Source organism: Epinephelus lanceolatus, chromosome 1 (assembly GCF_041903045.1).
Source record: "Epinephelus lanceolatus isolate andai-2023 chromosome 1, ASM4190304v1, whole genome shotgun sequence".
Lineage (NCBI taxonomy): Eukaryota > Metazoa > Chordata > Actinopteri > Perciformes > Serranidae > Epinephelus > Epinephelus lanceolatus.
Genome location: NC_135734.1, coordinates 17,963,021 through 17,985,592, shown reverse-complemented (window position 1 = coordinate 17,985,592; position 22,572 = coordinate 17,963,021). Strand labels below are relative to the sequence as shown.

At 39.9% G+C, this 22,572-nt stretch overlaps 2 protein-coding genes across 2 annotated transcripts in view; both read right to left on the bottom strand.

The window, feature by feature from the left end:
- Window positions 1–1,396: 1,396 nt before the first annotated feature.
- On the bottom strand, window positions 1,397–4,871 carry gnrh2 (gonadotropin-releasing hormone 2). The gene is made up of 4 exons (XM_033627681.2): window positions 4,764–4,871; window positions 2,084–2,229; window positions 1,874–1,957; window positions 1,397–1,641 (listed from the first exon to the last, which is right to left on the bottom strand). Exons 2-4 carry the CDS (start codon window positions 2,216–2,218, stop codon window positions 1,603–1,605), a joined length of 258 nt encoding a protein of 85 aa, XP_033483572.1. The 5' UTR covers window positions 2,219–2,229; window positions 4,764–4,871; the 3' UTR covers window positions 1,397–1,602.
- Window positions 4,872–11,949: 7,078 nt separating this feature from the next.
- Window positions 11,950–22,572, bottom strand: part of ptpra (protein tyrosine phosphatase receptor type A) — a 39,152-nt gene continuing 28,529 nt past the window's right edge. The window contains exons 14-22 of the mRNA XM_033625555.2: window positions 22,435–22,570; window positions 22,172–22,321; window positions 20,331–20,424; window positions 20,087–20,163; window positions 19,777–19,911; window positions 19,092–19,217; window positions 14,304–14,455; window positions 13,790–13,925; window positions 11,950–12,092 (exon numbers count right to left, since the gene is read on the bottom strand). Coding sequence (XP_033481446.2) covers window positions 12,018–12,092; window positions 13,790–13,925; window positions 14,304–14,455; window positions 19,092–19,217; window positions 19,777–19,911; window positions 20,087–20,163; window positions 20,331–20,424; window positions 22,172–22,321; window positions 22,435–22,570 — 1,081 coding nt within the window. The 3' untranslated portion in view covers window positions 11,950–12,017. The remainder of the gene's footprint in view (window positions 12,093–13,789; window positions 13,926–14,303; window positions 14,456–19,091; window positions 19,218–19,776; window positions 19,912–20,086; window positions 20,164–20,330; window positions 20,425–22,171; window positions 22,322–22,434; window positions 22,571–22,572) is intronic.

The window sequence follows — 22,572 nt, the reverse complement described above, 5'->3', positions numbered from 1 at the left end:
ATATATATATATATATATATATATATATATATATATATATATATATATATATATATGTATACAGTAAGTACTGTATACTGTATATAGGCTACAGTTTATATAGAGTCTGTGTGTACTTAATGCTATATATTGTATACAGTCTAGTTGCTGTATACTATATTCTATGTACTATACTATACAGTCTGTGTACTTTATGCTATATAGCATGTACAGTCTAGTCACTGTATACTATCTATACAGTGACTGGGATAATCCCGTAGACTGTATGAAGAATCCAAAACAAACCTTTTAAGATAATGAGGCTATGAAAACACTGCGCTCATCTGTGCATTTAATATATTTTTGATTTCATGTAGTTTACCTAAAATCAAAAATCAAAATATGTTTTATGAAAGACAAATAAATAACCTTTTAAAGGAACAGTAATTTCGGGGGATTTAGTGGCATCGAGCTCTGAAGATTGCAGATTGCAACCAGCTGAAATTTCTGTGGGTAAGAATTCCTTCAGTGTTTATTGTCTAGGAGGTTCTTACCTTGAGCTGAGTTATCCACCGAGGTCTCTTCCTCTCCAAAACAAACGGACCAGGTGATTTAAACTGGTAAAAACACCAAATGAAGCAGTTTCATGTTACAAATCTGTGTTTCTCTGACACTATTTGGAACGTTGCAGAGGGTCTGATAGCCCAGCCCCTGCTAATGTGTGCTCACCTACTGTTCTCTGGTGATTTAATCTGTGGTCACCCGTTTCTCTGATAACTTAAACTCTACATGTTTAGGAGGTTTTTACCAGGAGCTGACAAAAGTCTCTTCCTCTCCAAAACAAATGGACCAAGTGATTTAAATTGGTAAAAACACTGTTTTTCCAACACTGGCTCTACCCAGAGCCAGTGTTTGGTTTGTCCATTCTGGGCTGCTGTAGAAACATGGTAGTACAACATGGTTGATGACTCCAAGGACAAGGATCCGCACCCTGTGTAGATATAAACAGCTCATTCTAAGGTTAAACACAATGATTCTTAGTTTCAGGTGATTAAACACTAAATGAAACACACTTTTTATTCTATTAAATTTCTGCCAATGTATCCCACTAAATCCTACACACTGGACCTTTAAAAAGAAAGTAACAAAAAATGAATATGCCTTTTCTACCAATTATCAGTGTGGATTCTTTGAGTATTTGTCAGAAGGCCTTTTTATTTGTTCTCTTGATGTGCCCCACCAACATGCACACTACACGGACCCTGAAACTGAAACAACTAAATGGAATTCAGCCATGTTGAATTTATTTATTTATGCTGTTTCTACAACATCTAAGGCTCCTACTTTTTTTCCTCAATATTTTACTATTAACATTATATGCCATTAGAAAATTGTGGACACAAAAATGAATAAAATGTAATATCAAAATAGATACTTTATTATGTCATTACAATCAACAATCAACATCTGTTTGCTACAGGACAAATCCATGTAAGGCTGGAAAACAACTTTACTGACAAATAAAACAAATGGACGAGATCAGAGGATCAACATAAAGTTGTTTCACATGAAGACAAGGGCACTGAAGAGGAGGGTAGAAAAGCAGTGTAGGGTGGAAAGCTGTCACTTTCTCTTCTGGAGCTCTCTGGCCAAGGCTTCCAGCTGTGAAGAGTGACACAGTATCACATGAGAGTCAGACACAATATAGTGTGGTACAACTTCTATTGTTATGTCCACTGTATATATTTTTTAATTTGCTGAAGAGTACATCAGCTAATTACATATTTGCCATGATTGCATAATCCCCTTTGATTACAGTGGGACATTAGGCAGCTCAAATGCCTTTTATTTTTTATCAGGGTTTATACAACTTGAAACAACAGGGTACACTTACAATAATGTTTCTCAGTATACTTCTCCTCTGGGGTCTCAAGTAGCTGCATTCTCCTGCCTCACACAGCTTAATCTCCTCTGAAATCTGAGAGACACAGAGAGCAGACTTAGGACTATAAAGGAAGGTAAAGAGACAAAGTGTACCTTCATTCTCAACAGGAAATTCTCTGCAGATGAGAATGCAAACTGGCACACAAACACTGATCCTGACCTCTGACGTGCCAAAAGAGTCCAGCTCCCTCTTGCCTCCGGGGTACCAACCATGGGACCAGTGCTGGGCGCTGGACAGCTGAGCCCCCACACATAGAAGCAGCCCGAGCAGCAAAACCAGCCGAGATACACACATGATATTCCCACCTAGAGGCAGAAATGGACACTTGATTACAGGGGTGTGGACTTCATTTAAACCTCTTCAGGTGAATTTTTATGCACCAGTTTGTGCATTGTATATATATATATATATATATATATATATATATATATGTATATATATATATATATACAGTACAGGCCAAAAGTTTGGACACACCTTCTCATTCAATGCGTTTTCTTTATTTTCATGACTATTTACATTGTAGATTCTCACTGAAGGCATCAAAACTATGAATGAACACATGTGGAGTTATGTACTTAACAAAAAAAGGTGAAATAACTGAAAACATGTTTTATATTCTAGTTTCTTCAAAATAGCCACCCTTTGCTCTGATTACTGCTTTGCACACTCTTGGCATTCTCTCCATGAGCTTCAAGAGGTAGTCACCTGAAATGGTTTTCCAACAGTCTTGAAGGAGTTCCCAGAGGTGTTTAGCACTTGTTGGCCCCTTTGCCTTCACTCTGCGGTCCAGCTCACCCCAAACCATCTGGATTGGGTTCAGGTCCGGTGACTGTGGAGGCCAGGTCATCTGCCGCAGCACTCCATCACTCTCCTTCTTGGTCAAATAGCCCTTACACAGCCTGGAGGTGTGTTTGGGGTCATTGTCCTGTTGAAAAATAAATGATGGTCCAACTAAACGCAAACCGGATGGGATGGCATGTCGCTGCAGGATGCTGTGGTAGCCATGCTGGTTCAGTGTGCCTTCAATTTTGAATAAATCCCCAACAGTGTCACCAGCAAAACACCCCCACACCATCACACCTCCTCCTCCATGCTTCACAGTGGGAACCAGGCATGTGGAATCCATCCGTTCACCTTTTCTGCGTCTCACAAAGACACGGCGGTTGGAACCAAAGATCTCAAATTTGGACTCATCAGACCAAAGCACAGATTTCCACTGGTCTAATGTCCATTCCTTGTGTTTCTTGGCCCAAACAAATCTCTTCTGCTTGTTGCCTCTCCTTAGCAGTGGTTTCCTAGCAGCTATTTGACCATGAAGGCCTGATTGGCGCAGTCTCCTCTTAACAGTTGTTCTAGAGATGGGTCTGCTGCTAGAACTCTGTGTGGCATTCATCTGGTCTCTGATCTGAGCTGCTGTTAACTTGCCATTTCTGAGGCTGGTGACTCGGATGAACTTATCCTCAGAAGCAGAGGTGACTCTTGGTCTTCCTTTCCTGGGTCGGTCCTCATGTGTGCCAGTTTGGTTGTAGCGCTTGATGGTTTTTGCGACTCCACTTGGGGACACATTTAAAGTTTTTGCAATTTTCCGGACTGACTGACCTTCATTTCTTAAAGTAATGATGGCCACTGGTTTTTCTTTAGTTAGCTGATTGGTTCTTGCCATAATATGAATTTTAACAGTTGTCCAATAGGGCTGTCGGCTGTGTATTAACCTGACTTCTGCACAACACAACTGATGGTCCCAACCCCATTGATAAAGCAAGAAATTCCACTAATTAACCCTGATAAGGCACACCTGTGAAGTGGAAACCATTTCAGGTGACTACCTCTTGAAGCTCATGGAGAGAATGCCAAGAGTGTGCAAAGCAGTAATCAGAGCAAAGGGTGGCTATTTTGAAGAAACTAGAATATAAAACATGTTTTCAGTTATTTCACCTTTTTTTGTTAAGTACATAACTCCACATGTGTTCATTCATAGTTTTGATGCCTTCAGTGAGAATCTACAATGTAAATAGTCATGAAAATAAAGAAAACGCATTGAATGAGAAGGTGTGTCCAAACTTTTGGCCTGTACTGTATATATATATACACACACACACATATAACATATAGTGCAAATTTATTTCATTTTGTCAGAGTCCTCTGACTATAAAAGGCTATTTATCTTTGATCCTTTGGTATCTGATACAGAAAATTTACACAAATTTCAAGTGTTTAAATACTCTCATAAATTACTGTAAATTGTATTATCCATCAGTTCAAATCTGGAATAGCTTTTGTGCAGCAGAAAGTTGGAACTAAATTTGAAAAGGCATCTTTGATTTTGCTTTTCATGCAATGAAAACAGCAGCTATCAGAAAGCTCTGATAGTTTGCAGTAAGACCATTATGGCTTCAGACATGATAATGCTCTGAGTTTTAATATTTAGACTGAATTATTTTTTGATGCAACTTTGCATTTTGCTGAATTATTTTTCCATTTTGATCATGTTCCACTGTAGTTTAAATTTACAATGTTTGCCTTCCATGAATAAGCCAAATTTTTTTGCATTTGAAACATTGTTATGTGGGATATCATCTTAGGAACTTTCAGTTTTCCCAAATGCAATGCTGTGATAATTATAGAGTTCTTATAGAGTTCTTAGGACAAATATTAAACAGCTGAACAATAATAAGCCTAAAATATCCAATCTTGAGTCATCTTTACCCTGAGAGATAATAAGAGGAGGTAACACCAGGTTTCCAACAATATTCAAATTCATATTTACTCTAATAACAATATACATTTTAAACAGAGTACAATAAAGCTATGTGGAATTGTAATGAAAAATACTTACCTTATTCTCACAACTTTATCACTACAGGTGTCTCTTGATGTCCTGCCAGAAGCTCACTCTGCTTGCCCTGTAGTCGGTCAGTGTCTCACAGTTTCACCAGTGTATTACTGTCTAGATTCTCCTCAACCTCATCTTCCTCCTAAATATATGTACCCCTCCCAACGCACATTTCCATTATCATTCCCCTATTGCCCCGCCCATCACTGACCCTTTGGTCCCTGTGTTCCCTGTGATGAAATTAACGGTCCCTCGGGACAAAAGGTCCAGAAGACACAGCCAGTACCAATTATCACCTGCAAACAATACTGATGCTCATCTGCTCACATGCACTACCCATATCCACATCCAAATACTGTCAGTCTGACTGACAACAGATTCAAATCAGATCAGGGTAATGATAGTTTTTTCATGCAAACTTTTCAAGTACATTAAAACACACATTTAAATTGATGAATGATCAAGCCAGATAGATAAAAAATGTCTCATAAGAACATGTAGGGGTCACTTGAATATAACCCTTGTTTCTGGCTCCTACAGTCTGGGCCTTACTGACTATTATCTTTGACTAATAGTATTTAACAAGCACAGTGGGTCCTTGTCAGAAGGTGAAACTCAATAGTTCCAATTTCCTGTGTTTTTTCACCAGTTCTGACCACAGTGACCCATCATACATCCTCCGTTTAACCCACATGACCCTTCAGTCAGGGGAAACACAGGGGCATCTCATGTCAAGGGGAACAAACAGAGTGGTCTCCTGTCCAGGGCACTGATGACATCCCTCTCAATTAGAGGAGGTAATCCCTTTTCGGAGTTTTAGATGCAGAGCCACAACTCACTCAGGAAGTGACTGACAGTGTGACGTGCTGCTGTTGACTCAGTTCATCTGGCAGTTTGTGTGTTGTGACGCATGACTGTTTGGTGCAGAGGACTGGTTGAAGTGTGATGACTCCAAGATGCGTCACTAAGGAGATGTGAAATCCTGTCAGTGTGAGGCAAGAGCAGTTTCCTTCTCAGGTGTCTGTGAATGAACATTTCCAAATGTAACATACACTGATAGGTGGCTGTATTGTTATCTGCCAATTGGTTTTGCCCAGCACAAATTGAAGTGGTGCAAACCATTTGCAAATTATGTTAATCGTTTTGACAGCATTCATTCAACTTACCTGATTTCATATCATTACAATGCAAATATTTATTGTATTTCTTAAAGCTTTAAACCGATATTTGAATCTCTTGCTGGAATTCATGTCAAATTACAGGAATATTTCACCCACAAAATGATCATTTGTATATCAGTTCCTCACCCCATCTCATGTTGAATTGGTGAAGAAAACTTTTTTGAACAAACAATCCAAAAACAGAAAAAAAAATCTTGATAAATTGGAATTAAAGGGGGGCACGTTTAACAACTGCAAAACTATTTCAAGACATCTATTTTACAAACTCTCACACAAGTCTTGCAGTATAATTCCAGTCTCATTTATCCAGTCGTATGCTCAGTACTTCCCAAACACATGGATTTTTCACCTAAACCTTACTTTTTAAAACACTTCTGCATACCAGTACCATGCCTGGGCAGGTGCAGGTGTTTGAGCTCTGCTCAAAGGAATGCACAGAGGTCACATGCTTGCCCAGGCGCACTACTTGTAGTGAAAATGCATGTCTTTGGGAAGTACTGAGCATATGACTGGATCAATGAGACATGGATTATACTCCACAAGTTGTGTGAGAGTTTGTGAACAGATGTTTTGAAATAGTTTTGCTGTTGTTAAACGCAGCCCCCATTACTCCAATTCATCAAGAATTCTTGGAGTCGTTGTTCATCCTGGAGGCATGTGAAAAAACTAACACAGGATTAGTAATTAATATACAAATGATCATTCACTTCCTCAGAACTGCATCTCTGCTTTTTGCAGATGATGCAGTTCTGTTGGCTTCATCACACCATGACCTCCATCAGGCACTGGGGTGGGGAAGCGGTCGGGATGAGAGTCAGCACCTCCAAGTCTGCAGCCATGGTTCTCAGCCCCCTCTGGGTTGGGAGTGAATCACTGCCCCGAGCAAAGCTTTTAAGGATCTCAGTGTCTTGTTCACAAGTGGGGGTAGAATGGTGCGTGAGATGAATAGGCAGTTTGGCGTGGTGTCTGCAGTGATGCAAGTGCTGCGCCAGGCTGTTGTGGTGAAGAGAGAGCTGAGCCAGAAGGCAAAGCTTTCAACTTACTGGTCCATCTACATCCCAGCCCTCAAATGTGGTCATGAGCAAAGAATGAGATCACAGATATAAGCAGCAAAGATGAGTTTCCTCCGAAGGGTGGCTTACCCTATCTCTAAGGGAGCCTTAGAGAAAAGGTAAGGAGCCAGACATCTGGAAGGAGCTCAGAATAGAGCCGCTGTTCCTTTGCGTCAAAAGGGGTTAGGTCAGGCGGTTTGGGCATCTGATCAGGATCCTCCTGGGCGCCCCCTGTTAGAGGTATTCTGGGCACGTCCAGCGGGTAGGAGGCCCTGGGGCAGACCCTGAACACGCTGGAGTGATTACATATCTTGTCTGGCCTGGGAACGCCTCAGGTCCTCCAAGAGGAGCTGGAAAGCGTCGCTGGGGAGAGGGATGTCTGGAATACTTCGCTCAGCCTGCTGCCCCTGCAGCCCAGCTTCAGATAAGCAATTGAAAATGGATAGTGATAGATGATCATTCTGTGGATAATTTCATTCTCTAACCCTCTTTTGATTTGCTAGACACAGACCTCTACAGATAGCGCTATAGGCAGCAAAACATTTGTCTTTTTTCTTTACCCTCAATAACTACATTTCAAAATGTTTTGGGACTCAAAAGAAACAGATTAAAAGACAGATGGTCAAAATCCAAGCAGCAGATGCTGAGATATCCAGACTCAAGCTCCAAAATCACTGGATGCTTAATTTCCCTGATTGCAACTAAATACCATATTTTCTTTAAACCCTCCATGTGTCCTAACTGCTCAGTTTTTGTCAGTCTCTTCATTTTGTAAACACAGACTGCTAAAAAATTTAAGTCTCAAGCTAGGATCACATTGGATCTTCCTATTTCTCTATCTATAGCTACGAATTTGTTAGACTACTGCTCCAAAATGAAATCCAGGTATCACTGTCCACACAGACATTTCAACACAAACCCTTAAAAGAATCCCTGGTTAATTATTTATTGGTGTAAAAAGCACATTAATATTTGATTTGGGGTGAAGGGTTAAACGCTGATTGAAAACCCTTCAAGAGCAACACTCAGGAGGACTGACTGATCTATAGGATACATGAACGATTGGCAATTATTTTGCACCACTGCACCATTAGTCTTCATTGGGAGGCGAGCTGTAATGAGCATCAGGTTGTTGTGACGTAACTGCACCTCTGGCTTTAACGTCACATTTAAAGACACAATAAATACAGACAATGATAAAATCTCAAGCACTTTATTAGGTTTGAACAGTATCTTGCTTAGAAAGGCCATTTGGCATTATATAATTATATATAATTTTATCATATATATAATTATATATACATATATTCAAATGTTGAATAACAAAACACTAGAAACAAACATTGGCAAATTAAAAAATAGGATTTGCTTAAGACAATTATACCAAATTAAAAATGGCCAAAACAAAACATCTCTAATACATTTCAAAATGGTCCCGATACAGTTCAATATACATCTTTTTAAAAAAAAAAAAAAAAAAAAAGAAGAAGAAGGGGGGAGAAGAAAATATAATAAGCAAGGCAGCAGACAGGAATGAAATATAAATAACCTTACATTATGTACAAAAGGGAGTGGGCAGTCACCACTGGGGGAAAATGTCCAATGGTCCAAGGACAAAGTGAAAGAGGAAAAAGGAAGTGGACAGCTGTGAGTGGAATTGGACAGGGGACATAAAAGGTGGAAAGAAAAAGAGTGAAGTCAGACTGTCGTCTCCCTCAAGTCCAACGCTCTTGAAATGGAGCTGTATTTTAATTCTCTGGGGCGTTCAAAACACTCCACTGGTGAAATGCTCCAGGAACACAGGGGTGTGAAACAGGGACAACTGTTTGGTTTCCCTCAGTGATAATGCATAAAAGATAAAATTTTTCATGGAGACAAATTTATAATTTTTTGTTGAACATTCGGGTACCCACAATTGATTACTTGTCATGGATCCCACATTGAACTGATATGGAATGAAATGAAATCATTAAATGAAGATGGAATATATTTAAAAAGTGACCTCAATGTTAGTTTGATCAGCACAATCAAGAAATCTACGTATGTTCGCAGGAGGGAATGTGAAAGGAAGGATGACCGACCCAGTCTTGGTTTTGGCCCTATTGATTTGTCATAAAAAGAGGCTTGTCATCCGTCTGCAGGTGATAGTTGAGGAAATACATGCAAGTTGGGAAAATGCAAAGGACAGCATTTAGGATGACAACAGTTGCACCACATATTGTTTGTAATCTTTTTTTTTTTAAACCTATCAGTGAGGCACTTTTTAAAAGTTCACTATTAGCAAAATAGTGGGTCTCATGGGTTGGCACAGTGTCATGTTTTGCTGTTAAACTGCAATGAGACAAAGTCACATGATCCAAACACACACCCATGTCATCTAAGCACAGACACAGTAGCCAAACAAAAAGCATCCCCTCCTCTGTGAATTAAAGACCCCAATAAGTGACAAAGTAAATAAATGAAGCACATAATGGCACCTAACTAAAAGTGCGGGCACTTGTGACGCTTTGGAACGAATGAAGACCTGAAATGACGATGACAATGCACATTTTCAGTGACTGGTCAGCTAAAATATCTGCCACTTTAAGTCCCTAGAGAAGGCTTAACCCAGAGCTTTGAGACCTGAACGGGTTTCAGTCCAAATATAATTCCCATAGTTCAACATCAAGGCCAAATAATTAACCCGACCTTATCTCTTATTTGGTTCTGTATTTTTTAAGGGCTTCGCTTTTGGTGCAAATAGTGCATGAGTGTTCAAACAATCAACATTGACGCAATCACCCTTCCTAAAAATTCAGCATGTACTTTTAACTCCGCTATCAATAAATTAGGATTGATTGTGCACCTTCTGTTAAGACAAGTAATAAAATACGGGATTGTTAGTTTGATTTAGACTATTAGTGTGTGATGCGAGTTATGTACAATAATGGGGCTGCTCTCAGTTAAAATCTACGTTAAACAAGATTAAAATAGATTGAAAATTCTTTAAAAAGAAATATAATTTTTAATATCATGGCATTAAAATCTGTTAAAATCTGGGCAAGGCTTGATATCTAAATACTTCTGTGGTGGGAGACGAAACCATTTGAATGTGAGTCACCTCTGAAAGCTGAATTTGTTCAATTTGTGAATTCAAACAATCCTGGCGTCAGTCATTTCCTGAGCTGACCGAGTTGACACTACAACTGACCTGAAGCCCTGCGGCAAACTGACATCATTTATAACAATTGAGGACATAGCCTCAGTTGTAACCCCGTCTGAAAATAATAATAAAAAAACCCCCACTGTAATTCAAGTCTTTGTGTCCTCACAGGACAGCCATTAAAAAACAATCTGAGCAAACATGGCATGGCACACCTCTGCTATTTAAGTAACAATGTATCCATTTTTGAGGAATATGTTAGCAACAGCATTCGAATTAAAAGAGACATTCTTCGGCATCAGGGGAATCATTCGGTAAAGGTGTGACGGTGCAGCGTAATGATGTGAGACTAGTGTATAGAAGGAATAAGAAATGAGGGTTAATTCGGGCAGACTCAAAGGAAACCCAGAGGGGAAAAAATGCTGAATACAATCAACAAGAAATACTGACGCGCGTCTGTAAACAAGAAAAAGAAATATGCTGGGTATATAACATTTGTTGATTTCTACAATGCAATAATGGAGTTACTCGTGATTGTGTGTGTGATTTGGCTTGCCAACATGATCAACATTGCTGCAGATACTGTAACAGACCTTAAAATAAAATAAAAAAATAACTTTAGAGTTTCAACATAAAAGATCAACCGACTCTCCTTTAATTTCTTTATGCTGTAAAAAAAAAAAAAATGTGTGTTTGTTTCCACGTTACCGATTTCCTGTTATAGTCAAGCAGTGTGTTGGTTACAGTAAAATAGCTTTCTTGTACTGAGTGTCTAAACATGGTCTCTGACTCCAGAGCTGCATAACCAAGTGTGTGAAGGACTTTGGCACTCGGCAGATAGAAGACAGTGATGTGAAATCACACTCGTGTCTTCTCTGCCAGCTTAAGCTCCAGTTCAAACAAACACACACACGTACTCAAAAAAATGAATGAATGGCTCCTGGTATTTAATGTGTGTGTGTGTGTGTGTGTGTGTGTGTGTGTGTGTGTGTTTGTCAACCTGAGTTGATGAGCTACATCAGAGATTCTGATCTCCAATCATGAGTGACCTCTGAACCCCTGAAACTTAAACAGGAGAAATTGTTAAGTGGCTCGATAGATTGAACTGAATCTGTGTGAAGATAAATGGCTCTGCTGTCTAGTCCGTGTGTGTGTGTGTGTGTGTGTGTGTGTGTGTGTGTGTGTGTGTGCGTGCATGTGTACTGTGTGAACGTCTAGTGAAAAATGTCTGTAAATGTTCAGCGTTCTGCTACAACACATGTTGCTACAGCACGGCTCTGGCCAAGCCAAAAATGTTTTAAATCTTTGTCCCCTAAAAAGTAAAAAAAAAAAAAAAAAAAAAAAAAAGTAAAATCCAAACATCATTACTTTGACTCTGGATTTTTTTTTTTACATTAGCCTCCAAAGCATTAGATTTATATTCATATATATTTATATATTTATATATATGTACCAATAAAATACATTACAGGTGCCACCCGAAAATGCAGCCAAACTCAAAACTGTGTCTGAAACCAAAGTAATAAGATGCAACACAGTAAGTATATATACATATGGGGGAGAGATGGGAAGCAAATAGGGGTGAAGGGCTGTATTAACAAGACCAATATTACAAAATATTCAAGAAGGCATCTCAGTTATTTTCTCTGTCCAACTGCGCTGCCCTGTCCTCCGGGCCGAGGCCTCTGTTCCCTTTTCCTGCGGGCAGTTCATCCCATCCGCAGATCAAGTTGTGATCAGTCTTTGCTTTTTAAAATAATCCATCAGATGGGAATATGCAGCTTTTCTGCATGGTAATGTATGTGTGTGTGTTCTGGTGCGTGCATATGCTCATATGAAGTGTATGCGGACATCCACCCATTCATCCATCCATGGCAAGTCCCTACTTGAAGTTGGCGTAGTCAGAAAAGGCATCGATATACTCCTGGACCACTTTGTAGCAGAACTCGTACTGCTCCTGAGGGGAGGGAGGGCACAGCACAAGTTAGTGGGAACTACCAATACTAGAGTTTTCTGTCACATTTCAGTCAGTGAAGTTAGGGGTGGGCGATCTGCAAACATTTATCATGTAACAGGTAATCAGAAGCTTCAAGTTCACAAAGAAAACACTTCCACTCTTAGACGAGCCGGGTGCTTCAAAATAAAAGCACCTCCTTTCAATTATTTCATTATAACAATACTTTACTCAACTTTATTGCAGTGGTATTTTATTTAACGTCATAATAAAAGCACTTTATTCAACTAATTTAAACAGTACTTTAATTTTATCATAGCAGTGGTTTATGTAACCTTAGTAACAGTATGATATTTAACTTTATTGTAACAGTGCTATATTTAACATTATTGTGACAGTAGTATATTATTCTATTATAAGAGTAATTTATTGAACTTTATTGTAACAGTACTTAATGTTATTGCAACAGTACTTTAATTGACTTCATTATAACAGTATTATATTTAACATTATTGTAACTGTAGTTTATTTTATTGTAATAGTAATAAATTTAAATTTATTATAACAGTACTTTATGAACTTAACTTTGTTATAACAATACCAAATTTAATGTTATTGTAAAAAGAGTTTCTTATTTCATTATAATAGTAATTTATTTTAATTTATCATAACAGTACCTTCTTTAAAATTATTGTAATATTGCTTTATTTAGCTTTATTATAACAGTACTTTGTTTAATTTCATTGTGAAAGAACTTTGTTTAACGTTATTGTAACATTACTATATTTAACTTTATTATAACAGTATTATATTTGACATTATTTAGTATTTAGTTATTTGTTTTTTGTTTATTTAGTAGTATACTATATTAATAGTCTACAGTAGTTAAGAGGATATTTCAGAATATAAAGATATGTTTCATCTATCACTGTATAGCCTAAAAACATTGTGATATTATTTAAAAGGGCCTTATCACTGAGCCTTGAAGTCAACGATCCCTTGTATAAAGGCTTATACAGCTGTACAATCACACAGCAGTAGTTTAAAGATTGATTGATTGATTTACGTGTCAAACAAAGGAGAGAACTGGGAAAAAAATCTCCACCTATCCACTGACCAGCACCTCTAAAGCTCACTAATTAACTCATTATATCTCCTTTGGGTGAGTTACATGTCATTCTTAACTGAGACCAGTAACCTCTCACTTGCTGCCTAGCAACTGGTCTTGGCAGAGAAATAGTCGACCACATAACACACCATGACACTGCCAATATATAGATATTTTTACACTTTTTTGTGTGGAAAAACCCCAGAGACATAACATGTTAATTGGGCCCTTATGCTATGCTAAGCTAACTGGCTGCAGTTACATAGTTAACGTACAGGCATGAGAGCGGTGTAAATCTTACTCAACTACTGGCAAGAAAATTAATGTTTCTCTCATGTTGAACTATTCCTTTCACCCTGCTAACATACTCTCAGGCTTTGGGATCATGTACGACTGTTAATTTAATGACATAAATCAAACTGCAACCTAAATCTTATCAGTGGCTTAGAGCCCATTCAAGGACCAATAATGTTAAAAATACCCAAGTTGCACTGAAAAATTCTTCTTTTCAGAGATTAACCAGTTGTTTATTGGGCCCTGTGTCAAAGGCATAATGAAAAGTATATATTCTAAGGTTCAAAGGGCCCCTCACCAGTGTCTGCACCATGTGTGGTCTCTGCAGTCTGAGGCTCTTGACTGTCTGGAAGACATCCAGGATGCCCTCTGCCTTCACCCTCTCCAGGACTGTACTCAACGCACAGAAAGTCCCCGTCCGGCCAGCACCAGCACTGTGCACACAGGCAACAATATAAACGTCAGTATGCACACTGCAGTGAGCATATGCAGAAATAACATACACACAGGAGGCTTTGTTGTGGGAGCACATAGCAACAGTAGGAGCAGTTAAAATGTCACGAGGAAGAAGAGAACAATTCTCCTCAGCTGTTTTTTCCTGTGATTTAATAACTGCAACAATTTCCCAGACACACAGTAGCACCTTTTATAGCCAGAAGCATTTCCATGTGCAACAGCAAGACAAAAAAAAAATCTATATAATTACCCTTATGTCAAGTGTTTGTTTCCCATTTTTTTGTCGGACCGGTACATACAGGTTTAAAACTGCAACACACTGAGTGAGGAAGGCTGTGTGTGTGTGTGTGTTGTACCTGCAGTGCACAGTAATGGGGTGGTTGCCAGACTGCTGCTGTTGTTTCTGCACCGCAGCAATTATGTTGATCATGCCTTTCCCGTCAGTGGGGATGCCCACCTCTGGCCAGCCATGAAAATGGAACTGACGTACTGCTCGGGCCTTGTTCTCCTGGAGAGATGGAGGAGGACAAAATGAAGATATCAGGTTATGTTTTAAAGGCAGTATTTCAAAGATTGTTGTTGTTATATAATCAGTATCAACTAATCTGGGCTTCAAAGGACACAGTATTTAACATCTGTTGAGGCCTTTGCACACAAAGTTGGGGTTAATTGTATGTTACACAGAGAAACTTGCACACTGAGTCCGTGTGCTTTACACACACACACACACATATATATATATATATATATACAGTACAGGCCAAAAGTTTGGACACACCTTCTCATTCAATGCGTTTTCTTTATTTTCATGACTATTTACATTGTAGATTCTCACTGAAGGCATCAAAACTATGAATGAACACATGTGGAGTTATGTACTTAACAAAAAAGGTGAAATAACTGAAAACATGTTTTATATTCTAGTTTCTTCAAAATAGCCACCCTTTGCTCTGATTACTGCTTTGCACACTCTTGGCATTCTCTCCATGAGCTTCAAGAGGTAGTCACCGGAAATGGTTTCCAACAGTCTTGAAGGAGTTCCCAAAGGTGTTTAGCACTTGTTGGCCCCTTTGCCTTCACTCTGCGGTCCAACTCACCCCAAACCATCTGGATTGGGTTCAGGTCTGGTGACTGTGGAGGCCAGGTCATCTGCCGCAGCACTCCATCACTCTCCTTCTTGGTCAAATAGCCCTTACACAGCCTGGAGGTGTGTTTGGGGTCATTGTCCTGTTGAAAAATAAATGATGGTCCAACTAAACGCAAACCGGATGGGATGGCATGTGGCTGCAGGATGCTGTGGTAGCCATGCTGGTTCAGTGTGCCTTCAATTTTGAATAAATCCCCAACAGTGTCACCAGCAAAACACCCCCACACCATCACACCTCCTCCTCCATGCTTCACAGTGGGAACCAGGCATGTGGAATCCATCCGTTCACCTTTTCTGCGTCTCACAAAGACACGGCGGTTGGAACCAGAGATCTCAAATTTGGACTCATCAGACCAAAGCACAGATTTCCACTGGTCTAATGTCCATTCCTTGTGTTTCTTGGCCCAAACAAATCTCTTCTGCTTGTTGCCTCTCCTTAGCAGTGGTTTCCTAGCAGCTATTTGACCATGAAGGCCTGATTCGCGCAGTCTCCTCTTAACAGTTGTTCTAGAGATGGGTCTGCTGCTAGAACTCTGTGTGGCATTCATCTGGTCTCTGATCTGAGCTGCTGTTAACTTGCCATTTCTGAGGCTGGTGACTCGGATGAACTTATCCTCAGAAGCAGAGGTGACTCTTGGTCTTCCTTTCCTGGGTCGGTCCTCATGTGTGCCAGTTTCGTTGTAGCGCTTGATGGTTTTTGCGACTCCACTTGGGGACACATAAAGTTTTTGCAATTTTCCGGACTGACTGACCTTCATTTCTTAAAGTAATGATGGCCACTCGTTTTTCTTTAGTTAGCTGATTGGTTCTTGCCATAATATGAATTTTAACAGTTGTCCAATAGGGCTGTCAGCTGTGTATTAACCTGACTTCTGCACAACACAACTGATGGTCCCAACCCCATTGATAAAGCAAGAAATTCCACTAATTAACCCTGATAAGGCACACCTGTGAAGTGGAAACCATTTCAGGTGACTACCTCTTGAAGCTCATGGAGAGAATGCCAAGAGTGTGCAAAGCAGTAATCAGAGCAAAGGGTGGCTATTTTGAAGAAACTAGAATATAAAACATGTTTTCAGTTATTTCACCTTTTTTTGTTAAGTACATAACTCCACATGTGTTCATTCATAGTTTTGATGCCTTCAGTGAGAATCTACAATGTAAATAGTCATGAAAATAAAGAAAACGCATTGAATGAGAAGGTGTGTCCAAACGAGTGGCCATCATTACTTTAAGAAATGAAGGTCAGTCAGTCCAGAAAATTGCAAAAACTTTAAATGTGTCCCCAAGTGGAGTTGCAAAAACCAAGTGTAAGGGCTATTTGACCAAGAAGGAGAGTGATGGAGTGCTGCGGCAGATGACCTGGCCTCCACAGTCACCGGACCTGAACCCAATCCAGATGGTTTGGGGTGAGCTGGACCGCAGAGTGAAGGCAAAGGGGCCAACAAGTGCTAAACACCTCTGGGAACTCCTTCAAGACTGTTGGAAAACCATTTCAGGTTGAAGCTCATGGAGAGAATGCCAAGAGTGTGCAAAGCAGTAATCAGAGCAAAGGGTGGCTATTTTGAAGAAACTAGAATATAAAACATGTTTTCAGTTATTTCACCTTTTTTTGTTAAGTACATAACTCCACATGTGTTCATTCATAGTTTTGATGCCTTCAGTGAGAATCTACAATGTAAATAGTCATGAAAATAAAGAAAACGCATTGAATGAGAAGGTGTGTCCAAACTTTTGGCCTGTACTGTATATACTATCCATTGCAAAAATATCCTATAGGGCTCAAAAGCGCACGTGACTTCGCAATGCATTGTGTTTTTATTTTATAGGTAAATTGTTTTGTTTACATTGAGTTGCGGTGGAAGAGACGTGAAGCGAGAGCTTTAAATGAACCGGGCAAAGGAAAAGTCTGTCGGACGGTACCGAGACAAGCTGGACCCTGTTCCAAAGGCTCTGTACCTTGACAAAATCCAGAAAATAGGTGGAGTGGATCCGTATGAGCACGAAGACTGGACTCGGGATTTAAAAGCCCTGCCGCCGTTGACTGAAGCTGAGCTTGTCCTCTATCTCGTCAACGGTATAAGTTATTATACAGGCGACAAATTTATGAATGCTTAATCTGTAAGGGCTTATGGGCAAGCAAACTTTGGGTGGGTGCAGGACCTCCGAATTTTACGCCTTAAAGAGAAGACCGTCGTCATTTCAGAGGTATGTAAACTTTACAAGCCTCACTGTGTCCCACCTCCGTGTGTTGCTGCCTGTTTGCTTGCTCAGGTTTTGACTAACATATCTTGGTGTCTGCTGGACCAATTTATTTCAAACAAAAAATATTTTGAAGCCTGAAATCCACTCTGCATTTATGTGGTAAATATGTATGGGCTTCTCGGTTATTTATTTCAGAATTAGGATATTTTCACACCATAAATCTCTAACTCTCCATCATCATACATCGTCATGGGTGGGCACAACATGGATTTTCTTTATTTTTAACTTTCACTTCCTAACCACAACTTAGGACAAGTTTACTTCTGTGGAGACAACTGAGAAACAATGTTTTTAGTGACATCCAGATGTGTACTTTTTTTCTCTTTTTTAAAAAACAGGATTAAAAGTCCTGAGTGCACAGCTGTGTTAGATTTGTCCCTAGTTCTATTTTTGCTATCAAAATATATCACATTATATAGCCCATTGATCTTCTTCCTGTAGCGATCGTGAGAACGATTGTGGTAGTTAATGACACAGCAAGTCTGCACCATTTACAAACGATACAGTTACTTTTAAATGCTAAAACAACAACAGAACACAAGCGTAGCGTCGCAAAACGTAAACAACTTTCCAATTGCCTGCAAAGCCCACAATGCATCGCGGTTTTTCCACCTCCGCTACGTCACCCTTTTGAGCCCTATATTAGACAAAATGTAAAGACTATTGCTCCCTGGCTTCTCTTCACTAGAGTTATCTCCCTAGTTGTTGCCAATCTCTTTCTGTATTTAGCATTTGGCACCATGGCTACCTAAAGAGGCTGAGCTGTCCTCCTCCGTCCCTGCCATCATCATCCACCTGAATATTACTATTTGTCCTGTTTAAAGTAGGCTATCTGACATATTAAATGATAAGGTGCACCCTGTCCCTCTCTCTTGTTGTGGCTGTATGTGACTTTTTACGGTGACGCTCAAAATGAAATGTAAGACCACTTTTGCAATATTGAGGGAAAGAAAAACATGAACTGACACCAGCTACTTAGGGTTAAGGACAATTTTGCCCAAATGTTTTAACATAAAACATGACTTGTCTTGTGGTGGAGACAAGGGTAGAACAGAAGTGGGAAATACATGCGTTTGCTAGCTGCTGCTGATTTTTTTTTTGTGATTTTGTTTTTCCTCACTCTGCATGTGGGATTCCACCGCCTTGATTCCCATCATGCTGAGCGTGAAAAACTTCTTGCAAACAATACAGAGAGCCTTGTATGCACTGCTCTGTAACAGTTTTAGCCAAGCAGCAAAAATAGATAGCTGATTTCTGTACAATTTGCAATTTGCCATGTCGCCCAGGGTACAGTGAAACCTCACTAGCAGACAGCGGATCCTCTGCTCTGACAATCCTGCAAACTGAGTATGAGTGTTGCTGGTTCTGTTATACTGACATGACATTAATGCAAGAGGCATTCAGTAGGTTATTTTTAAATAGATCATACCATTATATTGAGATTTTGCAATGTCAGAAATAAACGATTCATAAAAACGTACTTCCCATGTCTGAGTGTTTTTAAGACTTTTGACATTTTAAGACCAATAAAGGCCTTACTTTCAGATATGTCTTACTTTTAAAGATTCACAGGAACCTTGGTGAATGTGATTGACACATCTGTATTTATCTTTAAATGTGGGGCAATTTTGGATGAAAAATACAGACTTGGTGTGCAGTGGTCTTTAGACCCTGCACTGTGTTTGTATTTGTATTTGTAGCATCTGCTTGCTTCAGTGAAATCCCTTCTTACCCTGTTGTTGGTGACCAGGAGGTCACGAACCGTGTAGCTCTCACTCTCCTCCTCCCTTTTAATCTCAATGGAGATGTCCCCATAGACCACCACTCCATCGCTGGGCCAATACTGAGCACACTTTTCCTGCAGGGGCCATAATAGAGAAGGTCAAATTACCACGCTTAACGAAATACTTTGACTATGATAACCTCGGAGAAATCTAAAATATTAACAGCATCTAGAGCTCTGGATAGTGATTTTTCAATTGTCAGGATGTCTTAACAGTAAAATCGATCAAAGGGAGAAACAAATTACAACTTTATTAATCATTAATTACATGAACAAATAAGAAAATTGACTATAAATCCAACATGTTTACAGAAAATAACTGGGTTCTACACCTTGAGTACTACCCATTAAGTTGTTTTCCTTGTACAACTCCTCACAAAAATCACTTACGCTCTGATGTAGCAATAAAACATAGGCAAGTGGACCAGTAACAATTTACATCACATTTTATTAAAGATTTGACAGAAAGAAATGCTGGAAAACCACCACAGATCAAGTTATTTTGCTGAGATTATTACCAGACTAGTGGCGTCAACTTAGCATTGAGTAAATAATCTAATATCAATATTCTATTTTAGCCAGTTATTGACTTGATATCTAACACTAGTGTTTGTATCTGCACACACACACACACCTGCCCTCTCTCCTCCAGCTCAGTGAGCATGACTATGGAGCAGCTTCTCCACTCCCAGATCATCCTCCAGAAGTCCTCTATGGTGTGCTGCAGGGGGCCCTGGCTCGCCATGTAGGAGTCCTTCTGACGGTAGCCCTGTGACCAAAGAGGGGAAATGACAGGAAGTGATGTCCGCGGGGAGAGGAGGCATGAATGGAGGATACAGAAATAAAACAGTGGGAGGGAGAAAGCCAGACTTAAAACGCCTGATCGATTGCTTGCATTAATGAAATGAAATGATCCACTCTTATCCAGGTGCTTTTACACTCACATCAATGAAAGAGGCATTGACGTAGTCGGTGTTCTCCTCTCCTCGTTTGACTGGAATGATCACTCTGTTGAACTCATCTGTTAGAGGGAGGGAGAAACTTTAACCTTGGCTGATGAAAAGCTTTGAGTTGACACAGAGACTATACATCTGCAACTTCATCATCAGCATCATGGTGTTCATCACTGTGTGTGGGCACAGTGATCCTGTAAAACCCACAGCTCACATTTATGATTACAACACTCACATGGAATGATCTGCAGGACTCTGTTCTTCTTCATGTTGGCCGGCAGGTTGCCTGTTCTCATCTTGTCATTCTGAATCTTGATGGATGTCAGTTTCTAGAGAGGAGAAATCACAATTTAAGACTAAGACATTTACAGTTAAAATATGTCAGGTGAACCTCAGATACTGATTGTTCTCATCTTCTGCCAGCCTTACACCTTTACAAGTGATTTTACTGTAGCAGACACATTTCCAACGTTGGAACAAAATCATCAGTTGTGGCGTGATACTGTGATCTCAATCATTTGGTGTAAGATGGTCATAAACTCACTCCGAGCTATCTTCAATCTATCTATCTTAGTCAATCTTTATCTTGTCTTGAAGTTCCAATAAAATCAAATATGTTTGGCGAGTGTATACTCGAATTTCCAACTTTGAGACAATACCTAATGATACTGGGTACCATCCCATCCATTTTTATTTTACGCACTGGTATCGGATCGGTACTCGGTATCGGCAGATACCTAAGGTTCAGGGATCGGAATTGGTATCGGGAAGGAAAAAGTGGTATCGGTACATCTCTAACCATTTATATGGGAAAATTGACATTGAGGGCACAAAACTACTTTTCTTTTTAAATTAATAGATAAATATAAACAGGGCTATAACATGATAACAAATGTCTTATTGATAACCTTAACAATAAGACAGAGAGAGAAAACACAGCTGATCCCACTGTATTGATACTGTGGAAAATCAAATATTGAAACTGTCTCAAATATTCAGAATCATTATATATCAATAAATTGATATTGTTAGCAACACTATTCCTGGCTCATGAATATAATGAAGTTTAATGCTGTCAGCAACCAATAGGTGTGGTCTCTCCAGAACCAAACAAGAAGCGCGAAACCAGGTAAAGAGTAAACATGGAGGAGACTCCAGGGAGGTGCAAGAAGCTCAACAAGTCATGGTTCTCTTGTAGTGTGGAAAAGGAGGAGACACTAGTGGAGTTGTGGAGTAAACAAGAGTTGATGCTTAATTCCTCGTGTATCTGCTCCACCAATCAGCACTTATTTTAGTTCATTCAGTCATTTTCCATAACTGCTTAGCCTGTTGGGCAACACGAGACTGGAGCCTATCCCAGCTGACATTGGGTGAGAGGCAGGGTACACCCTGGACAGGTCGCCAGATTATCGCAGGTCTAACACAATTTCGAGTCTATTTAACCTGCATGTCTTTGGACTGTGGGAGGGAGCCGGAGTACCCGGAGAAAACTCGTGCTGACAACCCCCCACCCTGGGTTTGAACCAGGAAGGCGACAACACTAACCACTGTGCCGCCACTTATTTAAGTGAGAGATCTTTATTTCTGAAACACTTCACCATTCATTCCCATGGTCACCTTCCAATAAATTGCAAATTCAACTGAGGCTGGTGTGGAGTTTAAGTGACACAATTTGTACCAAAATACAGTTTATCTAGTGATGCCGAGTTGACAATAATACTGTTAACATATGACGCCTTTTAGCTTATGTTTCTAGAGTCAAGTGTTTTCACAAACAAGTAAGGAACTGTTAATATGTCAGGAACAGGATGGGAAATAATCTCAAAAGGAATCGAGTCTAGAAGATATTGCCACTGCAAGATCCCCCACTCTTTGGAAAATCTTAGTCTGTGTGAACTAAAACTCATATTGTCTTCAGATGTGAGTGGGTGTCTGACTTTAGTCTTTAAAATGTCTTTTTGAAGTTTTCTAGTGTATGGTAGGCATCACTGGACTTAACCTGTTTAGATGCAGAGGTGTGATAGCCGAAAGAAGAGAATAACTGTCTCTTTGGGAGAATACAGCACACAAACAGACCTTGAATTCAGCCTCCAGACCACTGCAGCCAGCTCCAGGTGAGGGGGCGTAGAGTTTGGCCAGGTGGGACTCCAGAGAGGTCACCTCCAGCTCTGTGTCTCCGTACAGGTAGTGCTCTAACAACGCCTGGAAGATGAACACGTACTGCATCTGTGGGACAGAGAGAGGACGGGGAAGAGCAAGAGACAGTCAAAAAAATAACTGCACTGAAAACACTGCATCATGGAAGAGACTGAAATCAAGTGCATCAACACTGGACTTACATCAGTCTGGACCATCTGACAGCGCTGGGCTCTGATCCTGGTGACGAAGCCAAACACGTCCACCTTCCTCTCAGCGATCATCATGTCCAACATGGCATCGATCACAATGAAGGTACCTGTCCTCCCCACGCCCGCACT

What these genes read in the sequence shown, in the direction of transcription:
- gnrh2 (XM_033627681.2), bottom strand. Translation starts at nt 2,218, where the DNA reads ATGTGTGTATCTCGGCTGGTTTTGCTGCTCGGGCTGCTTCTATGTGTG. An exon ending in ACTCTTTTGGCACGTCAGAG is followed by an intron (nt 1,958 to 2,083) that starts GTCAGGATCAGT and finishes TGTGTCTCTCAG; the next exon opens with ATTTCAGAGGAGATTAAGCT. An exon ending in GTATACTGAGAAACATTATT is followed by an intron (nt 1,642 to 1,873) that starts GTAAGTGTACCC and finishes CACTCTTCACAG; the next exon opens with CTGGAAGCCTTGGCCAGAGA.